Below are 23,606 nucleotides of genomic sequence, written 5' to 3'. Positions count from 1 at the left end.
AAGTGCATGTGCCCTCTTATTATTAATGGCCCTTTTGTTAAAAGGACAAACGAAGCTGGGACTGCATCTTAGCAGTAAGGCGCTTAACCAGCATGCACAAAGTCCTGGGTTTAACTTATACCATTGGTAGAGAGAGATAGGACATAAACCAAAAGATGAAAAGCAACCTTTTTTCATATCTTTAATTACCATTATTGCACCAATACAGCATATGCTTTATATACATATATCTTCAACTTCATTTTCAATTTTCAGCAATTCAAATACATAATATATTATCATCTTAAGGATACAAAGAACATAAAATGGAGGAAGATTGAGAAAATAGGTTTCCCAATAGTTAGTCACTATATTTTCTATATTTTCCTCTTAGTGTTTTTACTGGAATCTTAAACGTCCTGCCACGGCTCTACAAGAAGAGAGCTGCCTGGAAAGGGGAGGCAATGGGGGAAAAAATGGACCCAAAGTTTGAAACAGCTAAGAAAAATATCCAAGAGAAATAATGTATTTGAAATTAAATATAAGGACCCTCTTCAGGCTGAATGTACATATCCAAACAGGTGCTCACAGAAAAATGTAAATCCTCCCAATCCATCCCCAAATTGCCCAACAAAGTGGATAGTACCCAGACCTGAACAGGGCTCTCTTCACAGCATTATAAAAGGAATGGCGGGCAGAGGGAGGGGAAAGTGATGGGACGGTGACTTGCTTTAAGATATCCTAGCTGGGTATCAAAGCCTGGGGCAAAGGCTGTCACAGGTAAAGCTGTGATTTAGCCTTTCACACCGACAATTACGTAATAGCAGCTTTCCATGGAACAGTTAAATGAACTACAAGAAATGCTTATGAAAAGGGATCCAGACCAGGCAGCAAGGCATGTGGTACCGCACGAGAGCCAAGTGCTTCCACCGCTCTGCTCTACACAGCAAGCTAAAACTCCTACGTTCAGGTCAAACCCGCAGGGAGTAAAATTAATGCTATGCTTCAAATGCAGCAAAAACAGTTCTGTAGACTACAACTTAGAAAGCACAGCCCCTTGATCCTCTTCATCTCAGAAATATCCACTGTCAAGGATGCTGCGCTATTGGACAAGTAGACAACAGTGGGGTGCCACCAGCACAACCTTTCACCAAAGGAAAAGACGTAAACACACGAGGTGACGGTGCCGCTGCTCCCTGGATGCTCACTGAACGGGATAAGCCTGAAGGAGGCCTTACAGGAGAGACCTGGGATACGGCTCTTTCTGCAAACCTACCCCCATGGAAATCCAGCCTGCCCACTTTTAGTCTTGGGTTGGTGGAAAGACAGCCAAGGCATTTGTCTCCTGAAATTGCTAACTAGGGCATCACAAAGAGATACACAGAAGTCATGAGATGATTCTGAGACAAGTTCAAGAATTTACAAATGTCCGAGGTCACTCGCACTCTAAAAGTTGGCCTTCTGAACTCTGCACAGTCCAGTGTGATAATCTCCGCTACTCCCCTGCCTTGGATGTGAGCAGGAAACAACAGGTGGTCTCCTGGTATACAGCAAGTAACACAGGGGTAACAAATTAATCCATCCTGAAAGCAACAGAGAAGCTACAGAAAAGATTGTCCACTGATTTTAGTTCTGGGAAATGAAGCGGTCCCTCAACTCCCTCACAGAACGGTGCCCCCAGAGTCATTTTTATTCTTCAAGTGTGTCCTTCACATCATGCCAATGACACTCAAAACTGGACCCAGTTGGATGGCTGTGGTGCCTGGTTCGGAACAGAGCTGCAAGACAGGGGGAGATAGGAAGCCAAGGCGGCACATGAGTATGAGATTCCAGTCATTTCCGAGTCGCTGAGAAACTGCTGTCAGAATGCCGGGAGGAACTCTTCCCAAGGAGGCCTGAAGCACACAGTCAGCCTCTCCCTGCAGCTTTCCTCCCCCATGCCAGCACTCCATCGCTTTTCCTGGAGCTCACACGAAGCCCACAAGGGGGCAGATGCTTCCCTGACTACACACCTCTACAGCAGTGAGTCTCAGCCTGTAGGTCACGACCCCTGTGGGGGTGGAACAATCTTTTCACAGGGGTCACATATCAGATATTTACACATGCTTCATGACGGCAGCAGCAATGAAGATAATATTATGGCTGGGGTCACCCACAGCCTGAAGAGCCATATTAAAGGGCGAAGCATCAGGGAGGGTGAGAACCACTGGCCACACCCTGAGGGAGGGGCTGTTGGGTGCACTGTGCCCATTACCTGGATGCAGTGCTGAAGTCTCCCCACAAGTCACTGCTTGTAGAAACTGGAGCTGGTGCTGCAGTCGTGACAGGAGCAGGGGAATCCAAATCTAAAAGGATATCTGAACAATGGGGGGGGCATTAATCATACATCCACAGGGAAACCTACACCCAAAGGTCACAGCACTCAAAACTAGAGAGAGTTCAGACGCTCTTAGGTAATGGTTAAAAACACTGCAGTAAATACATATACTCAGCAATAAAAGGGAAAACTCGACATACGGGACAACTTGAGGTGCATCTCTAGAGGCTCACACTAAGGGAAAAAGCCAACCCCCACAAGTTTACAAACTGCATGATCCCATTTACCTAACACTCCTAAAGCAATAACTTGATATAAACACAAAGCAGAGAGACTGCCAAGAGTCAGGGACAGGAGAAGGAAGGCTGGAGGGGTGTGGTTATATAAAGGGTGACACCAAAGATTCTTAACAATGAGGCTAGAGAAATGGCTCAATGGTTAAGAGTACTCTCTCTCACTTAAGAGCTGCTCTTCCAGAGGACCCAAGTTCTGTTCCCAGCCCCTAAGTCTGTGGCTCACAACCATCTCTAACTCCAGCTCCAAGGGCTAACACCTTTGGCTTCTGAGGCACCTGCCCTCACATTAAAAATAATAAATCTTAGCCAGACGGTGGTGGCACACACCTTTAATCCCAGAACTTGGGAGGATCTCTTAGTGAGTTCCAGAACTACAGAGAGACCCTGTCTCAAAAAAAAAAAAAAGCCATGATAATAACAATAAACAATAATAATAAATCTTTTAAAAGACAGAAAGTGATACAGACTTGTTCTGCAGCCTGACTGTCATAGTGGATCCATGAACCTACACAGGGCAAAACTGCACAAACCAAAGCCACCTACCTATGCACTCATATACACAGAATGAGAAACCTGACTAAGGTATGAAGACAATGTCAGTGTCAATGTCAGTCAAAGAAAGTTTCGTTATTAGTGAGGGCACTAAACAAAGAACACAAGTTCTTCAGTATTTTTCTTTTCTTTTTAATTTGAGGCAAAGTTCTGACAGTTCAGGCAGGTCTGGAAATTATGTCACTACCTCCAAAGCGCTGGGATTTGAAGTGTGTACCACCTATGCCTACTTTCTTTCATTATTTCTTGTAACTGTGTATGAATCTCTACTCTAAATAAAAAGTTTAATTAAAAAACCAATCTTCAGCCGGGCGTTGGTGGTGCACACCTTTAATCCCAGCACTCGAGAGGCAGAGGCAGGGAGATCTCTGTGAGTTCAAAGCCAGCCTGGTCTACAGAGCAAGTTCCAGGGGAGCCAGGGTTAAACAGAGAAACCCTATCTTGAAAAATCAAAAAAAAAAAAAATCTACCAATTCTAATATCTGGTTTTCTAATATAAAAAGAGTGTAACGCCTGCTTTTCTAATATTAAATGTTGATGGGGAAGTCCTGTGTATATGTCAATAAAGCACTGTTGGCCAATTGGGAAGCAAGATAGGTGGGACTAGGAGTCGAGGAGGACTCTGAGAAGGAGAAACACAGGGAGTCATCATGTAGCTGCCACAGGGGTAAGAAGTTCGGAACTTTTCTCCGGTAAGAGAAATACTTAGATTAACAATTATGGAGTAAATACTTAAGTCAGAGCTAGCCAGTAAGAAACAAGCAAGGCCAACAGCTTCATAATTAATACAGCGTCTTGTGTGTTATTTGGGGACTACAACGCGGCAGAGCCTAGGCAACTGGTGGGGAAAAACCAAAGCAGCTAGCAAGGAAAAGGCTTCACTCTACAAAATGTGTGTATGTATATCTATATATGAATACATACAAACACACACATACAGAGTTTCATTTCTTAGTGAGGTCTCTAGGCCAGCCTGGATTACACAGTAACATCCCCTCAAAAGAAGAAAAAGGAAAAGAAATTCCTTTGATTGCTAATAATCTCCTTGAAACGAGGACAACTACACCTGCTGTTTTACCTCTGGTCAGTAAGGACAAACACAAACGCTATTTGTTTGCTGGGTTTCTCTTTAAGCAGAGGCTCTCGGCTCCAGATGGCCTGCAGTTCACAATGGACCATGCAGGCTCTGATTCTAGATCCTCCGACTTTCGTAAGTGCTGCACTGCATGTGCAGCTACCGCCTGACTGAAGATGACAAACATGCACAGACCAGATATGTTCTCTTTACGGAATGGCTACTGTGCTCCAGAAGCTGGGCTGGGCACTGTAGCATTTAACCTCACCCCAGGTAATTTTTTCCTCCATTTTGCAAGCAAGCACACTGAGACTCAAAGACCTTCAGTAAGACCCCAGCCCTTGGGCTGGAGAGATGGCTCAGAGGTTAAGAGCACTGGCTGCTCTTCAAGAGGTCCTGAGTTCAATTCCCAGCAACCACATGGTGGTTCACAACCATCTGTAATGAAATTTGGTGCCCTCTTCTGGCCTGCAGGCATACATGAAGTGCTATATACATAATAAATAAAATCTTTAAAAAAAAAAAAAAGACCCCAGCCCTTAGAGACAGGTGAGTCAGGAATTCAGGGTCATCTTCAGCTACATAGCACATTCAAGACCAGCCTGGGCTACATAAGACCCTGTCTCAAAAAAATAAAATCAACTGAAATAAGTAACTTTTTAGAGAACTTAAGGGATGTTTACCAAGTGCATCCAGACATGAATAGTAAAGCCACATTCAAATCCACTTTATACTTCTGACCTACAAGCCTTTTAGCATCTAAAATAAACAATGAAGGACAGAGTTCTTCTTTTTCCCGAGACTTTATTCTTTTTAATTAATTATGTATATGTGTGACTGTACCTGTACCCTCAGAGCCCTCAGACACCGTAGCTGCCTGATCCATGTGGGTGCAGGGAAGCACACTCCCAACCTCTGTAGGAGCAGTGCTTACACTCTTCTCCAGCCCAGAAACAGTCTTTTAAATAACCACGTGGTTTCTGTCAAAGTACCTACTAGACACCACTTCACCAGACAAACTGGTCCCTTGCCAAAATCACCATGTCAGTACCAAAGCAACTTCCTAGCAAAAAAATCTTTTCTGGCAAATGGCTGTTACCCATTTAAACCATAATTTAGCTGTTTTCAAAGTTAAGTGTTAGATTTACCTGCATCATTACCTCCATGGTTAGATTTTGGAATAGGTGGTGGGGTGACGTGGTTGCTGACGGCAACTGAGGATGGTGGGGGGATAGTGACTTTGCCTCCAGGTGGAGGAGGGAGTAAACTCAGGCCCCCTGTTCCTGCGGCCCGCGGCTTAGAAGCACCTCCTTTCTTGGTTGTAATGTTCTGTAAGAGAGACAGAAATCACACACCTAAAGAATAACAGGGAAATTTTTAAAAAGTCAAACTGATCTCAGTCAACACACACCCTTAATCCCAGCACTCGGAAAGCAGAAGCACGCAGGTATATGAATTCAAGGCTAGCCTGATCTAAAGAAAATAAGGGCTGGAGAGATGGCTCAGCAGTAAATAGCACTGGTTGCTATTCCAGAGGACACAGGTTTAAATTCAGCACCACCACAACCCCCACAGGAGCTAACAGCCATCTCTAACTCCAGTCCAGAGAATTCAACACCCTCTTCTGGCCCCCACAGACATACCTGTGGTGCATAAACATATGTACAGGAAAATACTCATATGCATAAAATTTTTTAAAAAATTAAAAAGCAAAAAGAAATCACACTTACCCCAATACTCAACTTAATGGTCTGTCCTTCCTTGAAGCCTAAATCCAACTTGGGACGATTGTCCATTTCCTGAGATTCTTTGGAAATTTCAGTTTCCTGCTTCACCCACCTTTGGGGAAATAATTTATCTCAATTTAGAATTCCCTGAAGAAGCAGAGTCTGACACAAATCTGGCTAAATCTCACTCAGACGGACTGGAATTCCAGAAAGCAGAGTGGGGACCATAAGACATGAGAGAGAAAAGGGAGGTCCGCTGGGTTCAGACCGAGTTCAGACCGAGTTCAGACTGAGTTCAGACCGAGTTCAGACTGAGGAGCAATGGGGGACGCATGGAAGAAACATCCCTCCCAACAGTTCCCGGCCCTTGGCAGAGTACTGCCCCAAAGGAGATGTGTCAGTCACCATGTTCTTGCAGGTTCCATCTCTGGGCTCTAAATTTCAGAGTTTGGAGCAATAGAGAGAGAGTTACACTGTCCCAGAGATAGAAAGTGATCTGGTGCTAGGCACTGCTCACTGCAGCTGGACCAAACTCAGTCGGGCTGAAGAAAATACATAGGCACAAAACACATCAGCTACAAAACAAACGGAACTGGCACACGCCTCTCCGTGTGCAGGCTGGATGCTGCTGTATGCCACCCTCCACCACCTTTTTAGTAGAAAGGTCAACTCCCAGGGTCATAAACAAGCATCAACCCAAACCACAGCACAAGGACTACTGAGTAAACCATGTGGCGAGAGAAACACCCTCGCAGAAAGAAGCAGAACCCCAACCCCACAATTACTAGCCCTGAAATCTAAGGACAAGCTTCACTCACTTGAAGTGATCTTGCAAGGAAACGTTAAAGTCGAAGGCGTCCCCCCGATCTGTGAAGCCAATGCCAATAAACGCACTACGCCCTGTGAAAAGGAGGAATCTCAGAAAACGGGTTCCTTGTAACGACTTCTGCCTATCAGAGACAAACATGTCATTCGAACTGCATAAAATCTGCCTAGTATTTTCTCACAGACCTGCAGTCAGCAGATAACATGCAGCCAAATGAGGCCAACTCTTCCCACAGCGTGAGTCTGAAAATAAAGTTCTACTGAAATACAGCCACATCGACTTGGACAGGTGCGTCTGTGACTACTTCACCCTGCAACCACCCAACTGGGAGCAGCAGTTACAACTTGGCCCACAAAGCCAAAAACATTTACTGTCTTTGGTTACGAATCTATTAAAAAGTATGAGGAGGCCGGGTGTGGTAGCGCATGTGTTTAAGCCTAGCAAAGGCAGGCCAATCTCTGAGTTCAAGACCAGCCTGGCATACATTGTAAGCGCCAGACCAGCCAGGATTACAACATAGTGAGACTCTATCTAAACAAAAGATAAATAGATAAATAAAATTGAAGAAATGGCTGAGAACTCCTGCCCTAGAAAATGGATGATCCAAGCCAATCCCACAGCAATTATAATATGAATCTCTTTTGTTAAATAAGCATTTTGATTACTTTAACTTAAACTCAATTGAACTTATGCTCACGTCTACAAAATGTTAACCCTTTCCCTTCGATAACCATAGTCACTCTGAAAGCAAGGGAGAAGTAATCAAAAGGACGAGGACTGTAACGGGGCACAACTTTATCAGAGCGCATTCACCATTTCCTCGTCTCATCCCAGCAGAAAGCCCAGCTCACTTACCGGTGCCATCCTGGATCCTGATCACAAAGTAGCGGCTGGAGTCTGTCACAGTCTCCACAGCAATACCAGGGTACTGTTCTACTGGTGCCTGAGCAAAGAGCTCCCCTATCAGCAAGAAAGAGACCTCCTTGAGCAGCACTCAAAGAACAAGTATTTTCCCATGCCAGTCCCATGGGACTGACAAAAGCACACCAACGCAGCACCCACGTTTGAGAGGCCCTGTGCGTACCTGAAACTTTATCTTCCAGTTTGATGTAGGCGATCTTCCCTTTTGAAGTGATCCGGAGGCGGCCAGTCCAATCAGGCTGGTCTAACTTCCAATCAGATGCCCTGGGAAAGGAAAATGGCAAGCCTGAGGCCTCAGGTACTTTTGTTTTTTTGTCTTTTGTTGTTTGAGTTTTTCAAGACAGTTTCCTGTGTAGCCCTGGCTGTCCTAGAACTCGCTCTGTATACAAGGCTGACCTGGAACTCAGAGATCTGCCTGCCTTGTCTCTGTGTCTGTATCTCTCTCTCTTCCTGCTGCATGCAAGATGTAGGACTCTCAGCTCCCTCTCCGGCACCTTGTCTGCCTGCACGCCACCATGCTCCCCGCCATGATGATAGTGGAATGAACCTCTAAACTGTAAGCGAGTTGCCATAGTCACAGTATCTCTTCTAACTAAGGCAGGAGTTGGTACCGGGGACTGGGGTACTACTGTGATTGGCCTAACCATGTTTTTGTTTGGAGGAATCTAGACTTTGGTACTTTGGGTTTGAAAAGCAGTGGAATGCTATAAGCACTGTTTAGTGGGCCATACCAGTAGAAGAATCAAAGACAGAGGTGTTAAGAGTTATTTGAACTGTCAAGGTTTCATCAGGTTTCAGAGGAGAATGTTAGTATGTTGCCTAGAGATAGTTCTTGAGATATTTTGGTGAAGAAAGTGGCTGCCTTTTGTCCTTGTCTGACGATAATACCTGAGGCTAAAGTGAAAAGTTTTGGATTAATTCTGTTGACAGAGGAAATCTCAAAACAACCTAGTACAGAGTCTGCCATGTAGTTACTAGTGTCCATGCATTTATAATGAAAAGGAGCAAGCTGAGCAGGGTAAATTACAAAATGTAAACTTTGAGGAGAAAAAGAGCACCAGGAAGTAGAATGGAACTAAATCTTTTGTTCAAGGAGATAAGTGGATTGAGAAATAGAATGTAGGGGGTGGTAACCTCAGGGCAAGATCCCAGCTAAATTTCCAGCTTGAAAAAAGAAACTAAAAAAAGTTTTGACCCAGGTGTGATGGCGCACACCTTTAATCCCAGCACTGAGAAGGCAGAGGCTGGTAGATCTGTGAGTTTGAGGCCAGCCTGGTTTACAGAGCATATCTCAGGACAGCCAAGCTTCGGCAGTGAAGGACAGAAAGCTGGTGAAGACATAACTGAACGAGGAGACTATGTTCCAGCTCCAGCAAGCAGCAGATTTTGGCAGCTTCTGTCATGTGATTCTGGAGTTACAGATAAAAGAATAGGCCTCCATGCCTAAGAGAAGCTGCTTAGGCCAGGAATGTGTCAGGCCTCCATGAATGGAGGCCTAGTAGAGAGGCCATTACATAAAGCTGTGAAGTTAAAGCCTCAGTTGCCTTGGAAACCCCAAGATGTTAGAGATGCCAGAGTCGTGAGATACCTGTGAGGAGAGTTGCTAACAGAGTGGAACCAGCCTAAGAGAAGTAAGTCAAAGAGCTGAAAGGAGTTGGAGATGTGAAGAGCATTTGACATCAGACATTGAGATGCATAGTCTGGAGTTTGCCCAGCTGGTTTTCAGTCTTGTTTTGGACCAGTATTTCCTCACTATGAGGTCTTTAATTAGACTCCCAACACCAGGAAATAAATAAATAAATAAAAATTCAGCTGAGTTTCAGGATGTATGCTAGCACTCAAGAAGCAAAGGCAGGCAGACCTCTGTGGTTCAGGGCCAACCTATTCTATACAGTAAGCCCATCTCAAAAAAAAAAGAAAGAAAGAAAAATTCTAAATGATTCTTATGATGCTACTCTCCTACCTATAGATGACTTTCTACCCAATGGTGCCTCATTACTCAGAGAACAAAATCCATCTGCTAGATGAAATGGCCTGGGTAACAGAAGCATCCAAAATCACTAACCATATATTACCTTTCATGGATTTCAACCAATATTTATAGGGTATGCCGGGTGGTGGTGGCTCACGCCTTTAATCCCAGTACTCAGAAGGCAGAAGCAGGTGGATCTCTGTGAGTTCCAGACCAGCCTGATCTACAAGAGCTAGTTCCAGGACAGTCTCCAAAGCCACAGAGAAACCCTGTCTCGAAAAACCAATAAATAAATAAATAAATAAATAAATAAATAAATAAATATTACAGGGTACTGATTAAGTGGGAGGCACCGCTGTAGATGCTTGGAATATAACAACACATTCTTCCCCTCCCCTCAGAAAATTTACATTCTAACAGAAGGCAATCAACAAAAAGGAAACATAATAAATAACAATATCAGTCTCTCGGGTTATTAGTTTAAAGTGAGAAGGAAATGCAGAGACAGATAAGAAAGTCTAGGAGGACAAGGGGCACAGGTTACAGGATTCAAGAGTGACCAAGAGCTGAGGGCAAAGCTCAGTGGTCAAATGTTTGTGCAGCATTCACCAAGCCCTGGGTTCAATCCCCAGCACCAAAAAGGAGCCTCACCAAGAAGGTGAAATGTTAGGCAAAAATGTGGGATAAACAGTGGCCCAAAGGCTGTGGCGATAACCACCTGCTTTGGACTGGATCTGAGGCCTGCTTCACAGTGCAGCCTGACACTGCAAAACTGGTCAATGCCCAGGCTCAGGGGACACTGAAAAAGGTGGAGCAGCTGAGGGCCTCCGGGTGCCTGAGGGAAAACAGTGTCAGCACAGGGCTCGTGAGAGGTGCAGTGAGGCGAAAGCGCACTGCTGAGGAGGGAAGCCAAACCACGCAGGCCTTGAGAGCCACCAGAAGCACTGCAGCTCTTATGCTGGGTAAAAAGCTAGCTGCAGGTATTAGAAATAAGTGACCCAGTCCTCCTTGGATCCTAAGAGATCACTTTGTCTGCTGTGTGGAAAAGAAATGTAGGATGTGATGACTGAAGCAATCAGTTAAGAACGCTGCAATGAGTCATGAGAAGAGCTTGGAAGACACAGGAGCCAAAGCCACTGGCTAGATTCTAGATGTATTGAAAGTAAAGGCAGCAGGATTTCCTGATGCTAGCATTAGGTGTGGGGGCCAGGAGAAACAGAGGCCAAGGCGAACCCCAAACTGTTCAGCCTGAGCAAACCACAATGACTAAAATAAGGAAGGCTAGTTGTGGACCCTGTCTGGACAGATGGAGGTTGGATTCTCAATATGCTTGATTTGAGACATCTAGGAGCAGATAGTTGAGTATGTGAGAGAAAAGTTCAGGAAGAACATCTGAAATGAAATTACCACTGTTTATAAACCATCTGAAAACCCAAACACTTGTTATCTGTGTTTTTATGGACCTGAGTAAAATCTAATAAAGTATTTATAACCAAGGCTACAAAACACTGAATTTTGTTAAGGGTGTAGAAAAGGGGGAAATATGTAAATAATTTACTTCTTATGAACCCGAAGACTGCAAAGTGTGGTGTGCATGCCTACAGTCCTTGAGGAATGAAAAGCAGGAACACTGGGACTTCAAGGGAACCCTCAGCAATACAGGGAGTATGAGGCTTGCCTGAGCTACAAAGTTAAAGCCCTGTCTTGAAACAAAGCAAAACAAAAACAAAAAACAAAACTCCAGTACTTACAGACAAGAAAAGAACAGGACGTATCTGAACAACAGAAAGATTAAGATGGTAAGTTAAAAGGAGAAACTAACAAAAAGCAGAGGTTTGGGGTCAAACCTAGGGCCTTGAGTGTGTTAGGCAAGCAGTCTAGCATGCAGATGGCAGCCCCAGCAGAGCTTTGAGCAGGACTGTAAACTAATCCCTGTGGTCCCCTCCCTCTTGACAGTCTACCTTAAAAGTCTCTCAAGGACCTGATACAGATTAGAGCATTCCACAAGTCCTCATGGATTACCTTTCTTAGTTACATTTGCTTGCTTATTTGTTTGTTTGGCTTGGGGGTGGAGTCACACACATGCCGTGAAATGCATGTGGAAGTTAGATGACAACTTACAGGAGTTCTCTCCTCCTATCACGTGGGTCCCGGGAATCAAACTCAGGTAGTCTGGCTGGGCAACAATCACCTTTACCCACTGAGCTAGCCCCTTGCTTGCCCCTATTAAGTTTTTCACTAAACCGTTATTTATTGTGGCCACACTACTGACAGTCAGACATAGCATAAATAGGGAAATATTAGGAACAACCCTACTGATGTATTTCTTTGGACAGCTACCTTGTCATTGTATCTTTAAATACTTAACAAATTCTCAATAAATAAATGGACACGTGCCAGTCATTTCCTTCATCTTTGATCCTCTTGGTTTTGCTGGTCTCCTAACAATACTATAAACAAACCTCAGGCCAGGCATGGTGACAAAAAACTTAAGTCCCACAAGCTGGGAAGCAGAGGCAGGCAGATCTCTGCAAGTTTTGAGCCACAGGACTACACTGTGAGACCCTGTGTAAAACATAAGTAAAACTGATCCCACAGTTTCTCATTTACCTTAGCAATAAAAATGTATTTACAAAGGAGAGGGAAAGAGAGGTAACAGCCACGAAGCACCTACCACACACCATCCACACACCACATGCATACATCACACACTTGCTTTTTTTTCTGGTTTATCCAGACAGGGTTTCTCTGTGGCTTTTGGAGGCTGTCCTGGAACTTGCTCCATAGACCAGGCTGGTCTCGAACTCACAGAGATCCACCTGCCTCTGCCTCCCAAGTGCTGAGATTGAAGGCTTGAGCCACCAACATCCGGCTTCTTTTTTTTTTTTAAGGGTTTATTTATTTATTATGTATACAGTATTCTGCATGTATGCCTGCAGGCCAGAAGGCACCAGATCTCATTATAGATGGTTGTGAGAAACAGTGCGGTTGCTGGGAATTGAACTCAGGACCTCTGTCTTGAAGTAAAAGGAAAATAGAATGTATATGATATCATTCTGGAAGTCTTAACCCCTAAAGGAACTCATGAGATAGTATACTTTACTTATCAGTTCAGTCATTGTTAGCTTGTATGACTGGGTTGGTTACATAATCCAATTCCTTCTTTTTAATGTATTATCCAGTGTATAATGTATGTGTGTGGGCAGAGGCTTGCCACACACATATGTAGCAGTCAGAAGACAATCTGAAATTACGTCTCTACTTCTCCCTTTATCTGGAATTGGGGAATCAAACTCCTTCAGTTGGCACAGGAAGAGTTTTACCTGCTGAGATGGCCCCATTTTTTCTTTCAGTAAGTATTTGCTAAGTACCTACTATGTGACAGACACTGCTAGTCCATACAAATAGAAAGTTTAACAGACTTCAGGCTAGAAAACAGGAGACCACACACCCATTAAAGCAGACATGCTATGGAAGCCCACACACTGCTGGCCCCACCCAAAATGGGTCAGGTAGAGGCCTCACAGAAGCCAATGTGCACCTGTGACTGGTCATAGCATAGCACCTGTGACTGCCATCAAGAAGTCAGTGTACACCTGTGACAGCCATCAAGAAGTCAATGTGCACCTGTGACAGCCATCAAGAAGTCAATGTGCACCTGTGACAGCCATCAAGAAGTCAATGTGCACCTGTGACAGCCATCAAGAAGTCAATGTGCACCTGTGACTGCCATCAAGAAGTCAATGTGCACCTGTGACAGCCATCAAGAAGTCAATGTGCACCTGTGACAGCCATCAAGAAGTCAATGTGCACCTGTGACAGCCACCAAGAAGTCAATGTGCACCTGTGACAGCCATCAAGAAGTCAATGTGCACCTGTGACAGCCATCAAGAAGTCAATGTGCACCTGTGACAGCCATCAAGAAGTCAATGTGCACCTGTGACAGCCATCAAGTCAATGTGCACCTGTGACAGCCATCAAGAAGTCAATGTGCACCTGTGACTGCCACCAAGAAGTCAATGTGCACCTGTGACTGCCACCAAGAAGTCAATGTGCACCTGTGACAGCCATCAAGTCAATGTGCACCTGTGACTGCCACCAAGTCAATGTGCACCTGTGACTGCCATCAAGTCAATGTGCACCTGTGACAGCCATCAAGTCAATGTGCACCTGTGACAGCCACCAAGAAGTCAATGTACACCTGTGACAGCCATCAAGTCAATGTGCACCTGTGACTGCCACCAAGTCAATGTGCACCTGTGACTGCCATCAAGTCAATGTGCACCTGTGACAGCCATCAAGTCAATGTGCACCTGTGACTGCCACCAAGTCAATGTGCACCTGTGACTGCCATCAAGTCAATGTACACCTGTGACAGCCATCAAGAAGTCAATGTGCACCTGTGACAGCCATCAAGAAGTCAATGTGCACCTGTGACAGCCATCAAGAAGTCAATGTGCACCTGTGACAGCCACCAAGTCAATGTGCACCTGTGACTGCCATCAAGTCAATGTGCACCTGTGACAGCCATCAAGAAGTCAATGTGCACCTGTGACAGCCATCAAGAAGTCAATGTGCACCTGTGACTGCCACCAAGTCAATGTGCACCTGTGACAGCCACCAAGAAGTCAATGTGCACCTGTGACTGCCACCAAGTCAATGTGCACCTGTGACAGCCACCAAGAAGTCAATGTGCACCTGTGACAGCCACCAAGAAGTCAATGTGCACCTGTGACAGCCATCAAGAAGTCAATGTGCACCTGTGACAGCCATCAAGAAGTCAATGTGCACCTGTGACAGCCATCAAGAAGTCAATGTGCACCTGTGACAGCCATCAAGTCAATGTGCACCTGTGACAGCCATCAAGAAGTCAATGTACACCTGTGACAGCCACCAAGAAGTCAATGTGCACCTGTGACAGCCACCAAGAAGTCAATGTGCACCTGTGACTGCCACCAAGAAGTCAATGTGCACCTGTGACAGCCACCAAGAAGTCAATGTGCACCTGTGACTGCCATCAAGTCAATGTGCACCTGTGACAGCCATCAAGAAGTCAATGTGCACCTGTGACAGCCATCAAGAAGTCAATGTGCACCTGTGACTGCCACCAAGTCAATGTGCACCTGTGACAGCCACCAAGAAGTCAATGTGCACCTGTGACAGCCACCAAGAAGTCAATGTGCACCTGTGACAGCCATCAAGAAGTCAATGTGCACCTGTGACTGCCATCAAGTCAATGTGCACCTGTGACAGCCATCAAGAAGTCAATGTGCACCTGTGACAGCCATCAAGAAGTCAATGTGCACCTGTGACTGCCACCAAGAAGTCAATGTGCACCTGTGACAGCCACCAAGTCAATGTGCACCTGTGACAGCCACCAAGAAGTCAATGTGCACCTGTGACAGCCATCAAGAAGTCAATGTGCACCTGTGACAGCCACCAAGTCAATGTGCACCTGTGACTGCCATCAAGTCAATGTGCACCTGTGACAGCCATCAAGTCAATGTGCACCTGTGACTGCCACCAAGAAGTCAATGTGCACCTGTGACAGCCATCAAGAAGTCAATGTGCACCTGTGACAGCCATCAAGAAGTCAATGTGCACCTGTGACTGCCACCAAGTCAATGTGCACCTGTGACTGCCATCAAGTCAATGTGCACCTGTGACTGCCATCAAGTCAATGTGCACCTGTGACTGCCATCTGAGTTTCATGTATGGTCAAGGTCATGTCTCAGTCATGGCTCCTTGAAGGCAGAACTACCTCTGCCAAATAAACAACCGATAGGGCCCACGGCATAAGTCTACAAACACAAACTGATGATTAGTAAGCAAATGGAGTTGTGGAGAAGATAACCTTTCAGCAAAGATAATGATACCAGGAGAAAAACCACATTGGTATGTCAGTCAGAAAAGACTAATATTTTATTTTTATAATGCTTTAATTATCCTACATTCTTTCACATCCATTATATTACTTACTTTCACTCTCAAAAAAAAAAAAAAACCCTGTGAGGGGGCTGGAGAATGGCTCAATGGTTAGGAACACTTGTTGCTCTTGGCTCTGGCAACCAGGGTTCAGTTGCCAACACCCATGTAGTGTCTCACAAATAAGTATCTGTGACTCCAGTTCCAGGAAATCTGATATAATCTTTTGACCTCTGTGAGCACAAGGGATACACATACATACACACACACACACACACACACACACACACACACACACACAGAGAGGCAAAACACCCATACACATAATATAAAATAAATAAAACACATCATTAAAGAAATAAAACCCTGCTGCTGGGCAGTGGTGCACGACTTTAATCCCAGCACTTGGGAGGTAGAGGCATGCAGAGCTCCAAGTTCAAGGTCAGTCTGGTCTACAAAGTGAGTACCAGGACAGCCAGGGCTACTCAGAGAAGCCCTGTCTTAGAAAAGAGAGGTGGGGAGAAAACTCTGTGAGGAACATAAGGAGTGCACAGTACACTTGCATTACTTTTCCTATTTTACAAATGAGAGAAGGTCCAGAGAAGTTAAGACATTGGCTTATAAATTATAAATCTATTTAGTGTCCAGGGCTCAGACTCAACAGCTTTCAACACAAATCCCAGTGAATTCTCTTTGAACTCCATTAACATTCTGCATCCTCAAACCCTCAATCACTAGAACACAGGGGTGTCGGGCCTTACAGAGCAAAAACGCCGCACTGACTCTGGAAAAGCCATACGAGAGGTGGCCAAAAAACAGGAAGGCAGAAATCCCTACATAATCAAAAGCTATAATATGGACAGGCAAACACACAAAATGAAAAGAAACGGAATAGCTAATCTCTGGAAAACAGGATCTGACACACGCACACGCACACAACGCCTAAAAGAAAACCCGAATGGCGGGTGAGGATGATGACACTTGTCGAGAATGACAACCGTGTTAATTAAATCAGATCACCATCTCAGGCAAACCGTGGACAGCAACACTATGAGTATGGGGGTGGAGAAGAGAGGGAGAGCGCGGGCTGGGTACGTGTGCACATGCGCGCGTGGAGGATTACAAGCCAAAGGTCGCAGACGAGTAACAGATGGAGCAGGCATGAATGGATGCGGATGACGGGGAGCAGATGATGACCCGAGGGGGATGAGGAGGGCAGGTGGAGTGATGCACGAAGGCAGTACGAGAATAAAACAAAACAAGAGTTCCGGAAAAACAGCGGAGTCAGGAGAGACGCTGGCCGCCTGGGTGGTGCGCTAATCAGGAGACCGCTCGGAGGCAGCGACACGGGCCGGAGCGTGCAGCCCAAGGACAGACCCGTCACCGCGGCGGGCGCGGGCCGCAGAGCCCGCTCAGTACCTGTAGCCGCGGTTCGAGGCCCGCGGCGGGATCCGGTAGACGCTGACGTCAGGCTTCACACACAGCACAGACTCGTATTCCAGCTCGGTCGCCATCTTGGCTCCGCTAGCGCCGCGGGGGCGGGGCGGGGGCGGGCGGAGGTGCCCGACTACTTCCTTGCGTCACTTCCGCTCGCGTTCGGCGGCTATGAACTTAACCTCTGGGCGGCGCTAGTTAACCGAGTGCTGCTAAAACCTGGGTCCGCGATTGCGCGCGGCTCGCCTTCTTGAGTAACTGGCAAAGACAAGCTCAGTGGCGGCCGAGCACTTGCCTGCCAAGGCCCTGGCCTCTATCTGTAGCGAAAAATTAAAAATAAAAATTCAATTCTCCTTTAGCCAAAACAAAAAAGTCACTGACCATAAAGAAAACACAGCAGAAGTTGAACAAAATGGGTCTCTGCTGCCTCATTCCGTTCTCATACTATAAGCAACTGCTCCATGCAGTCTGTTAAGTGTCACCATTTTTTTTTTTGCGGTTTTGTAGATTTATTGGTGACTCCACCGTATACAGAACGGCCCCGATTACAGTGCTAAAAGGCTATCTAGCACCCCTCAGCATAAGGGATATTCCACACATGATGATGAGTACTGAGTTCTGTCCACAAATATGTTCTTTGTGCGCCCCAAATGTGAACTTGCAACCCTATAACTTAGAAACGTTTTAGCTGGCACAAATTGTTAGTGGCAAAACCAAGTCTGATCTCATTTAGTCACAGGAAACACGAGTAGCAGTCTTCATCATTTCGTTATATTAACAGGTTGACTTAACCTTCTGAGTAGTCTTTGGGAAAGTCAGTTCTTAAAATAATCAGATGTGGCTGGTAAGGTTTTAGAGATTTGCTAATATTGTTCCCAGAAATATAAATTGGTTCAACACGATTTTGAAGGGACATTTAGCAGAACTGGTTCAAATATGGTGTGCTACCTGCAGTTAACTGCAGTTTTTCATTTGTTAATGCAGTCCAGGATGGCCTTGATCTCATTATGTAGTAGAGAATGACTTTGAACTTCTAATCAACCAGCCACCAGAGCACATGCCACCACTCTCGATTTTGTTCCGTCTTTGGGCTCAAATCCAAGGTTTCATGAGAGCGAGGCAATGATTCTATCAACTTAGGAAAACTCCCCCCAATTCAAGCTATCATTTTCTATCTCATATACTTCTCCACATTTTAGGATTTTTGTAATGAGAATGCATGCACTCTTGATGAAGAAGTAAAACAGTGACAGAACAGAAAATTATCTATTACTTATTTCCTATTTCTAAACCTATGATCTCAATTGAAGTCTAGGTCATGTGACTACTCCAGCGCATTGTACTTTTTCATTTCCTCTTTCTACATCAACAATGCTGACTATCACTTATTGAAGAGCCTGTTCACATTTTATGTGTTTTGTATTCTTTCCATTCAAATCTGGTCATCCTAGAGACTTTCAGTCTCATATAATTAATTCTTCCTAATCTTGCATTCCTTCTTGCACTATGTAAGATATGATATACTATAACCAACAGCAGTTTGCTCAAGAATTCGTAGTTGATCTATTATTTTTAAATCAACAAATATAGCACACCATATTAACAAAATAAAAAGAAAATACACCTGTTGTACATAGATACCAATAGTTTTCAAAACTATATCCTGGAGACTATGGGGAGGTTTTGGTCTCCCCCCTGGAGTTTCTTTTGTTGCCAAACAGCTCCCAGGAACCAAGCATCTAGGAGGCTGGGGGTGGGGGGTTGGATCTGGAGTTTCTTTGTGTTCAGTTTTGGCCCTAGACTCTAGGAGGCCAGAGGATCTGGAGTTTCCTTGTGTCAGAAGCCTATGTGTCTTTTCTGTAGCCTGTCATGGCTGCTAAAGCAGGGGGCTGAGTGAGGGTCTGGTCCCTTTATTTCTAAATTATTAGAAGTGAAGCCCTTGAGTTTAGTTTACCCCTTTCAATTTCTTCTTCTGAACATGTATGTCCACAGCACAAATCTTACTCATCTATTCCTTAGTAAGAAGCCCTGAGATCTGATCTAAATCTAATTCTAAATACCACTTTCTCTGGAATATGTTCCTCAACTTTTTAAAGGTTTTCTTTCTTTTTAACACATGAGTGTTTGCCTAAAGGGACCCACAGAGATCAGAAGAAGGCACAGATTCCCTGGAATTGGAGTAACGGATGGCTAAGCACAACTGTGTGGGTGCTGAAAACCAAACCTAGGTCCTCTATAAGAGCAACAAGAACTCTTAAACATCGCTTCATCCCCTTCTCACTATAAGCTAATAAAATTGTCTTAAATGGGACTAGTACTTACCTCCTCTCTAAGATTGCATGTTTTTGTATCTGTTCTAGTTCTTACCACATTGCGTTCAACTATGAATTGGTACCTCTGGTCCCCATTATTTCCTAATGTTGGAGTAGGTAAAAAAAGAAAGAAAAGAAAAGCTGGTCAAGAGAATGGAATGTCTGGCCTGCATGGAGACTTAACATTCCAGTCAGGCTGGTTCAATCACTTTGTCTAAGGGACCATCCCTAGGAAGGCAGGTTCCCTCAAGCCATGCTAAGGAGATGGGCAGAATAATTAGTCCTTAAATAAGATACTGCACTTTTCCTATCCAGAATCACTGCACCCAGTGCAATAACTGAAGAACTGTACCTGTAGGGGTGGGGGTGGGGGGGTAAATCTGTTCATTTTTCTGAATTATTCATAAAAATAAACCTTTTCATCTTTTTCTTTATCTCTTTTTCTAAGCATAGTTTCCTTAACTCTCTGGGCTTCTCCACCACGCCAACATTTTGGCCTTCCTCACTTTCTCTGAAGCTTTTGCCCTGCCCACATGGCTGCCTCTCTGCCACATGTCCGACCCGCAGCCAGCTTACATGGCATGGCCTTCCCTTCTCTCCTCCGACCTCCTCCTCTGAACAGCTGCTGAGGTGTTACAGCTTACCTGCCCTAATGTTTTTCTTTCAAACTAATAAAATTGTCTTTGTGCTTCCATTTGAGTCAATTCTGAAATTCTTTTATTAATGATATACCCAAAAGTGGACCCCAGTTTCCTCTGTTACAATAACATCACCACAATTTCTAGTATATAGTACAAATTTTAGAGGTATTTGTATTATATTATCATTACAGCCTGATTGACATTTGTTCTTTCCTAGTCAAGATAATATAAAAAATACCTTGATGGGAGGCAGAGGCCAGCACATCTCAATGAGTTTAAGGCCAGCCTGGGCTATGTTTAAAGCCAGCCTGGGCCGGACAATGGTGGCTCATGCCTTTAATCCCAGCACTCAGGAGGCAGAGGCAGGTGGATCTCTGTGATTTCTACAGAGCAAGTTCCAGGACAACCTCCAAAGTAATACAGAGAAACACTGTCTCGAAAAATAAACAAACAAAAAAGAATATAAATTCTAAACTTAATTTGTCCAGAACAACGTTACCAATGGCAGCTAGCTTGTTAAACAACAATAAAAGACTCCTTGCTTTTGCATCTGAACAGTTCTCTTGGTAATTTTGGGGTTCAGAATCTGGGCACAACAGATCCCTGTGAGTTTGAGGTCAGCTTGGTATATAGAGCCAGTTTCGGGACAGCCAAGGTTACAAAAGAAACCCTGTCTCAAACAAACAAAAAGTAGAAGGAAAAAAAGAAAACCCCTAACTCCTGATGCTTCTACACAGTGATAATAAAAATTATGATCTTTGCATGCATTTCTTAGCTCAAATGACCCTGAGTGGCATTAAGTATAAACCTTGCGTTTTACATGTAAGAGACCTGTGCCCTGGTCATAGTGACTCATTTGTCTTACACAGCTGACGAAGCAGCCGGGGAGAGAATCTACTATCTCACCATTTTTGCAGTAACTCTTTCCACCACATCACACTGCACAATTTAAGAAGCACCCAAGAGGCTAGTACAAGATAACACATACAAGTTTGTCGTCTGAAATAAGCCAAAAGTTATTTCTCAAGTTTAAAAAAAAAGTGTAGAAGTTGTCTCCTGGATGATCTCTCAAGTTGACAATTGTGTTAACACAATACTCACAGACTTAACAACACACAGAGAACTTAGAAAAGGACACACAGCTAGCATTTTATAATGCACTTGAAAGGAGGAAGTGAGAAAGAACCTTAGCTTCTCTTTAAGCAGGTGTTAAAGAGAATGACCCTTTTGTAGAGAACAGGAGAGGCAAGATGATGAGTGGATAAAGGCACTCACCTGGCAAGTCTAGCGACCTGAGCTCAAGCCCTAGAGCTCTCATAAGACAGCTGCACACAGTGAAGCTAGACTCGCTTCACAGCACAACAGAAACCAGACCCTGCCTCAAGAAGGTGAAAGGAGAACCAGCTCTTGAAAGTTGTTCTTTGAGATCACACACACACACACACACACACACACACACACACACCTCCCTCATACATGCACACTGAAATTAAACAAAAACAAAAAAACAAATAAGAACATAGTGGAAAACATGGTATCAGTTATAGCATAATTCCACATTATCTTTTGTTTTGCTTTGTTCTGTTTTGTTTTGTTTTTTTGTTTGTTCATTTGTTTGTTTGAGACATGGTTTCTCAGTGTAGTTCTGGCTATCCTGGAACTCACTCCATACACCAGGTTAGCCTTGAACTCACAGAGATCTGCTTGCCTCTGCCTCCCGTGTTGGAATTAAAGGCGTGCACCACCACTACCCAGCCTAATTCGATGGTATCTGAATTAAACAGTGGATAATGTCAGCCATTGACCTATCGTAGCCATTTCTAGTCTTTTCTTTCTGAGACTTTGCTATACTTTTTGAGTCAGGTTAAATTGGCCCTGCCTGCAACTCTCAGTTGACCATCTCTAAATCTGAGGAGTAATAAATTCTAATCGATTTATTTACCATGCTCAACACCCAGTGCAGCCCCTAGAACCTGACAAGTATATAGCTAGTGACTCATAATGACCTTATGACCCAGCTCTACAGGACTTAGGATCAAAGCCATTTCAGCCACTGGAGAAAACATTGTCAAGACCCACTGCTCTGAAGAGCAAAGACTATGTCTCAGTTGGGGACACTGGCTTAAAGTCTCAAATGAGAACGATTAAGTTAGGATTCTGTTTCCTGATGATTCCAGAAAAAAAAAAAAGAAAAGAAAACTCTTTCTCTGCAGCAGCAGCAACTGCAGGAGATGAGGATGACTCAGACCCAGGAGGATTGCAGCAGTGATTCATCCTTTAGGAATCCCCATAACAAGGACTTGAGGCATGTTGCAAGTACCCGCTGTAATTGGAAGAAAAAGGCACTAAAAGCAGCATTTGCTTTTCACACTTACCACAGCCACTCCTTACTATACCATGAAACTGGTGGAGTCAGCACAGACTGCAGGGTGAGTCATTAATAAAGTATTTCTTTGCAGCGTGATGCCTACTCCGTAAACAGCCTTGCAGGATGTATCTCAAAGCCTTGATTGTCAGGAAAGATCTTTTTACACTTTTATTACAGTTATGTATTTGTGTGTGTGCACAGATGCGTATGTGTGTACCGGGGCTTGAGTGTGGAGGTCACAGGATAATTTGCTAGAGCTACTTCTCTCCTACCATGTGAGTGCTGGGGACCACACTCAAGCTCTCAGACTTGGCAACAAGTGCCCTTAACCACTGAGTTATCAGGCAGCCCTACAATACAACAGTTTTGTTTAAGATCTATTTATTTATTATGAATACAGTGTTCTGCCTGCATTATCACTGCAGATCAGAAGAGGGCACCAGATCTCATTACAGATGGTTGCGAGCCACCATGTGGTTTCTGGGAATTGAACTCAGGACCTCTAGAAGAGCAGGCAGTGCTCTTAACCTCTGAGGCATCTCTCCAGCCCCTACAATACAGTTTTTAAAGGTCTGGTCAGGGCTGGGAAAGATGGCTAAGAGATTGACAGCAGTGTTTGCTCTATCAGAAGATCTGGGTATGATATGGATTCCTAGTACCTACATGGTGGCTCAAATGCCCTATTATAGACTCTGTGGGCACCAGGCACACAGTGCTACACAGACAAACATATAGGCAAAACACTCAAAAACAGAAAACATTTTTTAAAAAATTAAAAATTTAGGCCCACATCCAGAGCTTTGAGTTGGCCCAACCCAACATCTGCCCATCTATGACCCATTTGAGTGTGGGAAGGGACTATGAAATCTCCATGACTGGGGCACAGCAGAATGCCTCAGGCAGGGGAGTTTCAGTGAATGGTCAGTATTAATGATGTACCAGAAGCCAGAGGCCTTGAACCAGACCAACAACTCACTGAAACGAACATTTGCAAGGAAAGCTGTCTGGACAAAGGGGCGTGCTACATGACATGCAGCAGCTCCCCATGATACTACACAAAAGAAGAGGTGACAGAGGTGGGGGAGAGGGGGGTTCTTTCATTTTCATTAGTTTTTACATTTTTCCTTTGGGAGGGGATGCTGCAGGGGTGAAGGGTGGATCTAGAGGAACTGCAAATGAGTGGGATTGTGGTGCATGGTGTGAAATTCCCAAAGAATCAATACAAACCTATGTCAAAATTCAAAAACGTAAAGTCAGTCAT

The 23,606-nt window shown here is 44.4% G+C and overlaps 1 protein-coding gene across 1 annotated transcript; it reads right to left on the bottom strand.

Annotated features, from left to right (window-relative positions):
* Nucleotides 1-489: 489 nt before the first annotated feature.
* On the bottom strand, nucleotides 490-17,132 carry Necap1 (NECAP endocytosis associated 1). The gene is made up of 8 exons (XM_005066030.4): nucleotides 17,010-17,132; nucleotides 7,857-7,957; nucleotides 7,628-7,732; nucleotides 6,765-6,846; nucleotides 5,950-6,058; nucleotides 5,368-5,548; nucleotides 2,234-2,336; nucleotides 490-1,757 (listed from the first exon to the last, which is right to left on the bottom strand). Exons 1-8 carry the CDS (start codon nucleotides 17,102-17,104, stop codon nucleotides 1,709-1,711), a joined length of 825 nt encoding a protein of 274 aa, XP_005066087.1. The 5' UTR covers nucleotides 17,105-17,132; the 3' UTR covers nucleotides 490-1,708.
* Nucleotides 17,133-23,606: the final 6,474 nt, after the last annotated feature.

This window comes from Mesocricetus auratus, unplaced genomic scaffold, assembly GCF_017639785.1.
Source record: "Mesocricetus auratus isolate SY011 unplaced genomic scaffold, BCM_Maur_2.0 Super-Scaffold_100676, whole genome shotgun sequence".
Taxonomy (NCBI): Eukaryota; Metazoa; Chordata; class Mammalia; order Rodentia; family Cricetidae; genus Mesocricetus; species Mesocricetus auratus.
Note: the sequence above shows the minus strand (reverse complement) of the source record. Positions and strands in the feature narration are given on the sequence as shown.